Here is an 11,230-nt window from a genome sequence, read left to right as displayed (position 1 = left end):
TGCATTCATATGAATGTAATCTTTACTGTGCTACTTTATCTGTATCTGATTTAGAATGAGCAGAAATCTGTGAGAAACATAACGACTGAAAGACAAAAGAACTAATAAAAATGAGCTGTTATAGGAGCAACAGCCATGTGGGCAGCGCTGCCTCATATGCCATAGCTGTGCACAAGGTGTTTGTCACAGCTCCAGACTTATTTGCTCATTATTGACGTCATCCGCGACTAGTCGACTTCGACTCGACTTTCATCACATAAAAGTCGACTTTAAAAAATCAGAAGTTGTTCAACCCCTAATATATACATACCTCATTAGCATTACATCATCTCTACCAATAGAAAAACTGGAATGAGAGGAGAAAGAGTACAAACAAGATTTTCCAAATCATGTCTATTGAAAGACTAGCAAATAATAAGGCACTGCAAGCAAGTCATACATACATTTTATTTAACCAAACACTGAATTTAGTAGAGATTTAATTCAAAAATGTTTCAGAAAGTGTCAGTTAAAATTATTGTCCGTTAGCTAAAGATATTGTGCCGGAACAGGTGAGTAAGTTGGGGCCAGATAAGGTTTGTTAGGAACATAAGCTCAAGTATATACAGCACTTGGTGCGTATGTTTTGGCAGGCATATAAGATCCAGGAGGCCCATACATAGGTCCTTGGTAGGGGTACATGCCTGGGTATTTTGGATGCATATCTTCTCTCGGTGGGCAGGAAGTACACAGAATGATCCCTCCGAACAGAAGAAACCCTGAGGCGCCCCAGCCAATGTATATGGATGCCCCAAGCTCCCTCTTTTGGGTCTCGATTGTGAGAAAACTCTGGAAATCTGAGATGGTGTATGCTGAGGACTGTATGCAGACGGGAATAAGACAGACGACTCCAGCTACAATGCACAGGATGCCTCCCAGGATCAGCACGTTGGCCATTGAGGACTCTTTCTTCAGACAGCTGCTGCACTGGCCTCCCACAAACTTCAAGAGCATCCCAATGAAGCCGATCACTATTGCGATGACGGTCAGCGCACGTGCTGCTTGCAAGTCCTGGGTCAGTCGCATGATTGAGTCTTGGACTTTACACTGCATCTGTCCTGTGCTCTGCACCACACAGTTCATCCACAAGCCGTCCCAGACGATCTGGCCCGTGACAATGTTGGCACCAATGTACGAAGTGACGCGCCACATGGGAATGCCACAGCAGACACATATGCCAACGAATCCAATGAAGCACAGGACCCGGAAACCTCTTTAGCAATCCTCCCCATGTTGAAGCTGCTGGTGTTGTCAAACTCAAACACAGCTGTTGGTCTGGTCTTAACCCATAGGTGTCTGAGAAACAAGCAGGAAGTGATGGCCTGTTTGATTTAGACACAGATCCTCACTGGGAGGAGTTTTGCGTATCTGGTTGGTTAATCCTGTTGAACAAGATTCCAAAGAAAGATTCTTCATATATGCTGCCTGCTCAGTACCTTCCATGAAGATGTGACAGATCTGGTTTTGACTGCATATAGCTGCTGTCTTGTCTCTCTTAACTGTGTCAAAGATAATGTCATTTGTGAACAAAGAGGTGTTTTACAAGATTCAGGTGAAATGCTAAAAAAAATATACATTATTAAGTACACATGATTTATGTTACCAGATGCAGTAGCAGAAATTTAGTACTTTTTAAAAATTGCTCAATGTAGAAATATCTTGAGCTCAAGATGTTTTATAGACAAGATAGCAGTGAGTTTTTAGAATGTTTAGGCTTTATTTTGGGTTATAATGTTACAGAGCAAGACTTCTTTTAAGTGCCTTCAAAGAACCTTAACATTCCAGTCCTCGCGTAACACTGTTCTGCATATTTTGCAAGAAATTATGGTTTTTGAGGAAAACATTCCAGTATTTTTCTCAGTATAGTGGACTTCAGTGGGTATCAACAGGTCCAAATTGCAGTTTCAATGCAGCTTCAAAGGACTCTACACGATCCCAGCTGAGGAATATGGTTCTTATCTAGCGAAACGATCGGTCATTTCCTAAAAAAAAAAATGTAAATATAAATTTTTATACTTTTAAGCACAAATGCTTATCTTGCACTAGCTCTTGTTCACACATTGCGTAATCATGTTGTAAAGGTCATGCGCGGTTAGTTTTTCATTCGGTTCAAGAAGGTAGGGTAGGGCGAAAAACTTCACATTTTCTACTCCAACTTCAAAATCATCCGACATCGTTGTTTTACCTTTTTTTGTAATAGGCATTTGACTTTCTTTGCATGCTCGCTTTGTAAACACTGGGTCAGTACTTTTGCCTACGTCACGCGTGACCTTTCCAACATGATAATGTAATGCATGAGGTCGGGCTGGTGCAAGACGAGCATTTGTGGTTAAAGAGTATATAAATTCGTATTGTTTTAAGAAAATGACGGACCGTTTCGCTAGATAATTTTTTATTCTGAAAGTGAACTTATCCTTTAATACGATTATAAGGCCATACAGATGTGCTTTTTGTGTATGTGTGGTTTCAGTTGTTCCTATATTTTAGTAAATTTAGAATACATTTTATTACGAATGTTTTGGTGAATCGTGATTTGTTCCTAAAATCATTCGTACGCACATTCCAAGCACACATTTGTGAGTATGCATGCTTAGTGAATGATGCCCAGTGTTCTTTGCTCCCTACTCCCTGAGATTGTGAAATCCGTCGAAGTTTACTTCACTTCGGAACATTCATTCGCGGATTTGTGCTACACCACGGCCTGCAGCGTCTTTACACACAGACGAAACCTACAAGAGAAGTGTGAATTGTGACATATACCTCTGTAAATAAATACGTTTTAAATTCACATCTCGCACACTTTAATGCCCTTTGAATGGAACATATAAGCTCACTTTGAACTGGAATCATAGTGGAATATCCTTCTCAGGGCACTTACGGTTGTATAGAACAGATGTCTGAAGTGATAAGAGGAACATACAAAACGTGCAGAGCGGTGGTACGTGAGGACTGGAATTGAGAATGTATATTAAAGAGGCTAATGCTCTATATAGTTGCTCTGAGCCAAGAGAGAAATATTCTGATGTTTTGATTATTAGGGATCAGATTTTTGCCATAACATTTAAACCATATGTCTTATTTATTTATTAGAAATAATATTGGATTAATATGCTATACCTTACAGTTGTAACGCTGTTGGTGGTTGCAGTGAAGCGCGTGACAAAGGAGTACAAATTAAACAGTGTTTATTTAAATCCACTAGGAAACACTGGAGATCAATGGAAATATAACACAACCACTTAAATGCAAGGTCAAACATAACCAATACCAGACAAGGAACAGGAGCTTAAATACTACAGGAGTGCAACAAGGAAAAGCAGAACAGACGTGGGTAACTAATTAACAACCAAGGAAACTAACTAGAACACTCAGGTAGGCAAACAAGTATAGAAAACTAAACCAGAACTTGGGATACTTTATTATTGTTTTGTTGATGGCACTGTTGTGCTGATAGCACAAAAATACATAATACACATGACAAATAATAAAAAGGTAATTTTGTACACAATTTAAAATAAATACACAATCAATATTTAGAATCCCACCATAAAAGCTGTAATAAATACATGACTCTTTTATACAAAGCGACTTGCATTGCACTGAAGGAATACATCAGTTCAAGCATCCCTACAGAATCAAACCCATGATGTTTTTTAACTCTACAATCTCTATTTAGAAGATATGTATTCATAATTCTTTGTGTTTTTGTGAAGAGGAAGAATGAAAATGTTATGCTATTACATTTTTTAAAAATGTCTCTCCAGTAATTCTACGGATGAATTGCTGACATACAGTGATGAATTAGATCAATCAGTCACTTGAGTGTGCATTTTAAGGCCGGTCGTATGTTTTCTGAGTCTCAGACAAACTCTCTCGGAGCAGAATTGGACCTCACAGCGGAGAACTTGGGGTTGTAGATGCGTTCTTGCTTCGGCGGGCAGTTCCAGCAAAGTATTCCTCCTCCCAGTAAAAGTAAGCCAGCCGATCCCCAGCCGACATACAGAGCTGCGCCCAACTCCCTCCGCTGGGCCTCCACCATCATCGGGTTGTAGAAGTTCTGTATGGTCGTGTGTGCCGCCCACGACACTGGGATCAGACAGAGAAGTCCAGAGATAATTAGGAGAATGCCTGCAACGATGCACGCCTTTGCTTTGGACCCTTGGTCCTCAATGCAGTTGGTGCACTTCCCACCAGCCAGAGAAATTACGATCCCACAGAGTCCAGTCAAAATGGAGACGATGATCATGGCCCGGCCCGCTTGGAGATCAGAGCTGAGCGCCAGCATGGAGTCGTAGACTTTACACTGCATTTGTCCAGTGCTCTGCACCACGCAGTTCATCCACATGCCCTCCCAGATGACCTGTGCTGTTACGATATTGGCCCCGATGAACGCAGACACCTTCCACTGGGGTAAAGCACACACGATAATGACCCCCAGCCAACCCAGCATGGCTGTGGATATGCCCATAATCTGGAGTCCTTGGGAGGCCATTTTTAAACCACAGACTTTACAGTGATAAAGTAGCCAAAAGTGTGCAAACCAGAGACGCTTGCTATTTATAGGAAAGACTGGAGAAGGTGGAGTTTGGTTCTCATGAGCTGATGATTTCTATGCAGGGCCCTTATGATTGCTCATTTACACTATAAATACAAAACTAATGGCTTGCAGAAGCACAGCAACACTTCAAGGTCCTTCAAGGTCAGTTAACAAGTAGCTTTTCAAAATGACCTTGCACTGACATAAAAGGCACTGTGAAAAGATATGGTCTTTATATGGATGATTATGGTTGGAAATATTTTATGTATGCTGTCTTCACATTTTTATGATAATAAGTGCAGAAAAACATTACAACATTTTCTCATTTGAAACCACACAAAAGGATCATTAAAATCTTTTTTTCTGATCAGTTGTGATCTGTAATAACTGGAGGGAGATTTCTGTTAGTGTTCTCATTCATCTCATTGGCAGTTGCTCACATTCTTCACCCAGAAGTATGTGACCTCGAGGCAACCATCTTTACATCATGGGCGCACAATTGCAAGAACATTTGTTACAGTAGATAAATTAAAAAATGTCAATATCATGGGCCCTTCCAAAATAATCTGTCACAGATAAAATATTGATAATAATATAATGAATTGTTATAATTATGAATTTATTTGTTGCATTTCTTGGATTTTTTTAATAGCACACAGTAAACTGTACATCAACAGGGAAACATAATGGTGAATCATAATTATTCATCAATACATCTAAATAACTTTACTGCAGTTACCTCTCAAGGTGGATTTGTGTGTGTGTGTGTGTATAGACACATAGATTAATGGCTACAAAACTCTACTGGACATTTTCATAGTTTATTCACAGGTACAAACGTGTTGAAACTCTTCGAGCTTCAATGTAGTAAAAACCTACACTTCTAAAATGTGAAGCGTAAAGAAAATAGGAAAATTTATGTTTGGGGGGCCAGAATGCTGCCATCTGGTGATAAAAAGAAAAATAACATGACTTCATGTTCAAGTAAAAATCATGTAATGACAATAATGGCCAGTAGATGGGTGAAGTAAACTATGCGTCCACCCAGAGCACATGAATGCAGATTTTATACTAAGAACATTTGGATATTTATGTAGACATTATTCAACTATTATTTGTCAAAGTTTGAAATAAAGAAATAAATATTATATATATATATTTTTTATAACTTTGAAGTATATTTTTTCAAGAATGCTTACAGTCATAGTGACGTGACGTGACATGTGGCCAAGTATGGTGACCCATACTCGGAATTAGTGCTCTGCATTTACCCATCCAAAGTGCACACACACAGCAGTGAACACACACACACCGTGAACACACACCCGGAGCAGTGGGCAGCCATTTTTTTATGCTGCGGCGCCCGGGGAAGAATGCTTACAGTCATACACTATTCATTTCATGCTTACTACTCTAAGTGTGGGTGTGTGTGAATCTTTTGCACTCATCATATAGTTAGTACTTCCCATGAGTTGTGACACTTCCCAGTTGATCAGATAATTATCAGGAACCCAACTGTCTTTCTACACAAAGCGAGTACAAACTTAACTTTGCTAGGTCCTGACTTTTATCACATATCCATTATATCTGTGTGTAATGAAGCACAGGAACGAATAATAAGTGTTTGTAAAGAATTTATTTATTGAAATGCATATATTGAAATGTTTTGTAGCATAGCACAAATATCTGTCACAAAGCACAACAAGGTTAAATTTACATTTTGTATAAATCCTTAACACTTTAAGCATATCAGAAGAGGGAATCCACAGAGCGTGAATCCAGCAAGCAAAAAAAAAAAAAAAGAAAGAGGTATTTACAGTTCCCACACAATTTTTGGCAATACTGTTCTGTTCAGCGCTGTGACCTGAGACTTTCTTTGTATTTCACCATTACTATCAAATGTTTGGCAGCTGACAGCTAATTCAACCAGTGAAAACCCATTCACATGCATGGTCAACACAACAGGTCAAAAATGACCAAATACGCAAATTAAAGTCACTATTTGCAGTCTTCTTCGGTTCCTCTTCATACATAGCCTTTGTTTCCTCCAGGCCGAGCAGTGTACTTAGCAGTGTACTGATCTTTAGGAGGGCAGTTTGCACAAAGTAAAGACCCGCCGATAATCAACAGCGCCGAAGCAGCCCATCCAATAAACAACGAAGCTCCCAACTCTTTCTTCTGTGCGCTGACGGTCATAGGGTTGTAGAAGTCCCTTATAATTGTATTGGCCGTCCAGCAGACGGGAATCAAACACAGAACTCCAGCCACGATGAAGATGGCTCCCGAAATGATGCCGACTTTGGCCTTGGCGCGCTCGTCCTCGATGCAGTTGGTGCATTTCCCTCCAGCAGCCGCTAGCAGGATGCCAACAACACCCACCAGGATGGAGATGATAGTCAGGGCTCGAGCCGCCTGCAGATCTGAGCTGAGGGCCAGCATGGAGTCATACACTTTACACTGCATCTGTCCTGTGCTCTGCACCACACAGCTCATCCAGATCCCCTCCCAGGTTATTTGCGCAGTGACTATATTGTGTCCAATGAAAGCCGTGACATGCCACATAGGGAGAGAGCAAACCACAATCACCCCAATCCAGCCGATGATAGCCAGGGCTATGCCCAGCATCTGCAACCCTGCTGATACCATGCTAGCACGCTGCTTTGCTTGTGTGTAAAAGAACAGTCTTCGGTCTCTAGAGCTGCTTCGGTGAACATGGGAGTAAAGCGGGCCCTTTTATGTGAAGTGAAACAAGGAGGGGCCGCACGAATCACTCTCAGGTGCACCGTCACCATGATTTGCCCCCTGGCTGTGGTGTCATTAATCAAGCAAATCCTGGTGACGAGCCTCAGCTCTAATTGCATTAGGGTGGATTTGTTTTTGCTGAACGGGACATTTTATGAATCACAATTTTTATAGATATTCATAGTTTTTGTGGAAAATAACATTAGTGTGACTCATGGTTCAATGTTAAAAAAAATCCCTAAGAAAAACAGAGCATAGGAGTAATCCATAAATAAACTAGAAGCAAGGCAGACACAAACATAATACTGAAAATGGGCGTCTCTAGGCACGTGAAGGGTTTTGAAAGATGAAGTTACATAACTGACTCTGGGCAGTGTGTTAAAATAAAATAAATAAAAATTATAGGATTTTAAAATAGGGATTTTCCCTCTAATAATACACACTGGATATTGATTCACTGTCTTTTCTTTTAATTGCAGATAAAGCTTAGAAGGAGGATTTTACATAACGCACTTCATCTCTACTTAGAGATAATTATGTGACAACTGTACCGTTTTAATTATGGGTTTTAGTAAATAAGTCATTTTGAGCAAAGCATATCACATGCCACCCTCTTGCTAACACTTGTGTTACACATACATTTTACTCTCACAAAAAAGACTTCAACAGTTGCTTGAATAAGACTGGAAACTTCCTTTCTTTTCATATTTCATGTTTTTTCTAATCAGAAGCACTTCTAAAGAGACAAACGAGAGAAAAAAAAAACATGCAGTTGCTGACCTGGTTTCCAGTGTCCAGAGAAAGAGAGAGGTGCAATCTTTCCTAAAGCCACTGCAGCACTATATAGTTAAAAGAAGTAAAAAGTGTTCACTGTCCAAGGGTTTGCAGACATTTAGAGGCACATGGTGGAGGGATGAAAGTCAATCCCAGGTGTTTGCTGCGTAGAAAATAGAAAAAAAGAGGGACAGAGTAAGGGATACGGATTGTTTCATAAATGAAAGAAGGCTCTGTTTGGTGGCCAGAAGTACAATAATGGCTCTGTTTTACATGGCAGCGCATTAAAATCCCCTTGGCCAGGAGAAAGAGGATACGGTTCCTCACACACGTACACAGGTAAGGAATGTCTGCAATTAAGGATCCGAGGAAAGATGGTTTGCCAAAGATTACCTTCTCAGAGGGTCGTTTTGAATTCTTTAAAAGCATATCTGAGGCTCTAATAGAATCCAACTTTTCAATGCAAACATGGGATGGGATTAATTCAATTTAAATACAAAGACAACTACTTTCAAGTAAAAATAATTTTTTTAAATAATTAATTTGACATTAAAAGATTATGCACAGTAATCATAATCACATGACTATAATGTAGGTAATATAGTGAATCATTCTTTGTAGACTGTTCAAACATCCAAGCGCACCCTTAGTTAATTTAATTGGGTTTGTACTAACATGCGTATCTGAACACATGAGTTAGAAGTTTCTATATGCTTAAGGCTTTCAAACTCAGTAAAAAAAAAACCCATCTAAACATTTAGTTACGTGGAGAACTGGCTCGTCAAGAAATATTACACATATGAAAAGATGTGAACTTTTACACAAACATGAGCAGCTCATACACTATGAGTTTTATAATATCACCAGAAGAACAGTTTCAAAAAAATGTCGACCTTTGACTCTTCGGTCAGAATGTAAATAAAATAAAATGAAAACAATAATGTCTTGAGATAAGAAACAAATACACAAATGCATTATTTCTTCTAAAAATATATACTTCTACTTCCAGCAGTGAGTCATTTGTCCCACACTCTGTTGACTCTGGTGTGATTACTAATGAAACTGTTAATAGGGCTGACGGGGGAGAGGCAGCATGTGTGACATCAGAGAGTTTCACCCCTGGGCTGTTGGGATGGTAGACAGAGTTTCTGTGGATGATCAACACTGTGATAGCGATCTCGAAGAATGAGAAGACTGATGACTCAACTGTGCTTTCTAATGATCAAGCACGACACAACACTGAGAGCACCTGATGCTTGACCCGGTCAGCTAATTACACACCGCTGAGTTTCTAAACAAGCAACATATTAGAAGAGAAGAAGAACAGTGGACTACACATCAGAAAACAAAAGCTTCGATTTTTCTTAGATAAGAAGACTTTAGGAAGTGAAACTTCTCCACTTTCTGAAGGTATATCTAAAATATAAATCTAATGAACAGAAGAACAGAAATGTTTATATTCAAATAAAGTACAAAATCTAATAATCAATTATCATAACATCAAAATCAAAATTTTTAATACTAAACAGACTTTTTAAACGATAGTTCAGTATCCTGTTAATTCTATCAGATACGTCTTTGAGAGGCCTAAAGTGTTATATTAGTGTTATATAAAGTGAAATATTAAAAAGGAAATGACAGGAAGACAAGTGTTGTCCTGAGGTATTCTCTCATGAATATTTCTAGAAAATAAACATCTTTCTAATTCCATAACGGTGTGCTGTTACTATCATCACCTTTCCCACATATCACAACAAATCCCCATACTATTGTAACACAGACTCATTAAAAATATGTGATTCTGCCTACATTTCTGTAAAACGTGAAATACATTGTTCCATTTACATTTCACAGCACTTTTCTGGCGACGTTTCCACATTATGCGCTATAAACAATATCAACAGTCCAGTTTCATGCTGTGGGTATATATACTATGTGTCACGCCTCTTTCATAGTGAAGTGCCCATTGACTGGCACTTAGGTGATAAACAGCGAGTTCACTTTTGGTGGCACCAAAAGGTTAATAACCTACTCCATCGTGTTTGAAATTATACGTATTATTAACCTACTCTAAACCTAAACCTACCCCCTAGTGGTAACAAAAGCAAAAGCGATAAAATGCATTTGCTGAACCAATTTGACCATTTTAGCTGATCTCAGATAAAGATAAACACATTTTAATTTCAAAATTAAATGAGAAAAACAAATCACAACATTATATATTATGAAAACCAATATAGCTACAGTAGGTGGTCTACTATTAAAAAAAGGAAAAGGAAATACTAATTGCACAAAAATATCCATTGCACCTGTTTCCCTCCCAGTCTGAGGCTGCAAGCTTTAAAGGCATTTGCCTGATAGTGCCTGATTAATGATCTGTACTGATCATGAGAACCTATGGTGGAACAGGTTCACACTCCCACACCAAGTCACAACAATGCTGCACTTAACTTAAAGGCAGGTATATATAAGTATAAGGCAGTGTAATATTGTAATAGAGAGAGCGAGAGAGAGAGAGAGAGAGAGAGAGAGAGAGAGAGAGAGAGAGAAAACCTTATGTCATATATGTCTATTAAGTCTTATAACTTTTTATAACAGGTTGTGACAGGCATACATTCAGGTTCCAAAGGTCAATGCTCATCTGTTGAATTCTTCTGTTGGTGTTTAAGAATATATTCCCACATTTTACATTACACACTACTTTCATATCCCTGCACTTTTGATACACGCGTGGTCCTGAAAGTTGTACACGTGTGTGTGTGTGTGTGTGTGTGTACCTGGTATTTATCACATTACACTCTTAAAAAAATGCTTCACAATGCCATATAAGAACCTTTTTGTCTAAATGGTTCCATAAAGAACCTTTAACATCTGAAGAACCTTTCTGTTTCACAAAAGCTTCTTTGTGGAGAAAGAAGGTTCTTCAGATTATAAAAAGGTAAGAAAGAGATGGTTCTTTAAAGAACCTTTGACTGAATGCTTCTTTGTGGAACCAAAAATGGTTCTTCTATGGCATCGCTGTGAAGAACCTGTTAAGCACATTTATTTTTAAGAGTGTATGGGGACCAAATGTCCCCACAAGGATAGTCATCCCAGTAAATTTTGACCTTGTGGGGACATTTTTGAGGTCCCCATGAG

The 11,230-nt window shown here is 38.9% G+C and overlaps 2 protein-coding genes and 1 pseudogene across 2 annotated transcripts; all 3 read right to left on the bottom strand.

The window, feature by feature from the left end:
* Positions 1-513: 513 nt before the first annotated feature.
* On the bottom strand, positions 514-1,271 carry LOC107680083 (claudin-4-like; annotated as a pseudogene).
* A 2,571-nt stretch (positions 1,272-3,842) lies between these two features.
* Positions 3,843-4,531, bottom strand: LOC107680077 (claudin-4-like). The gene has a single exon (XM_016475838.1). It carries the CDS (start codon positions 4,529-4,531, stop codon positions 3,899-3,901), a length of 633 nt encoding a protein of 210 aa, XP_016331324.1. The 3' UTR covers positions 3,843-3,898.
* A 1,681-nt stretch (positions 4,532-6,212) lies between these two features.
* Positions 6,213-7,271, bottom strand: LOC107680073 (claudin-4-like). The gene has a single exon (XM_016475834.1). It carries the CDS (start codon positions 7,220-7,222, stop codon positions 6,602-6,604), a length of 621 nt encoding a protein of 206 aa, XP_016331320.1. The 5' UTR covers positions 7,223-7,271; the 3' UTR covers positions 6,213-6,601.
* Between the last annotated feature and the right edge of the window lie 3,959 nt (positions 7,272-11,230).

The sequence above is a fragment of the Sinocyclocheilus anshuiensis genome, unplaced genomic scaffold (assembly GCF_001515605.1).
Source record: "Sinocyclocheilus anshuiensis isolate Anshui unplaced genomic scaffold, SAMN03320099.WGS_v1.1 scaffold853, whole genome shotgun sequence".
In the NCBI taxonomy this organism is placed as follows: domain Eukaryota; kingdom Metazoa; phylum Chordata; class Actinopteri; order Cypriniformes; family Cyprinidae; genus Sinocyclocheilus; species Sinocyclocheilus anshuiensis.
This window is presented reverse-complemented; position numbering and strand designations above follow the sequence as displayed.

Excerpts from the sequence above, each read along its gene's own strand:
- LOC107680077 (XM_016475838.1), bottom strand. The coding sequence starts at position 4,531 with ATGGCCTCCCAAGGACTCCAGATTATGGGCATATCCACAGCCATGCTG.
- LOC107680073 (XM_016475834.1), bottom strand. The coding sequence starts at position 7,222 with ATGGTATCAGCAGGGTTGCAGATGCTGGGCATAGCCCTGGCTATCATC.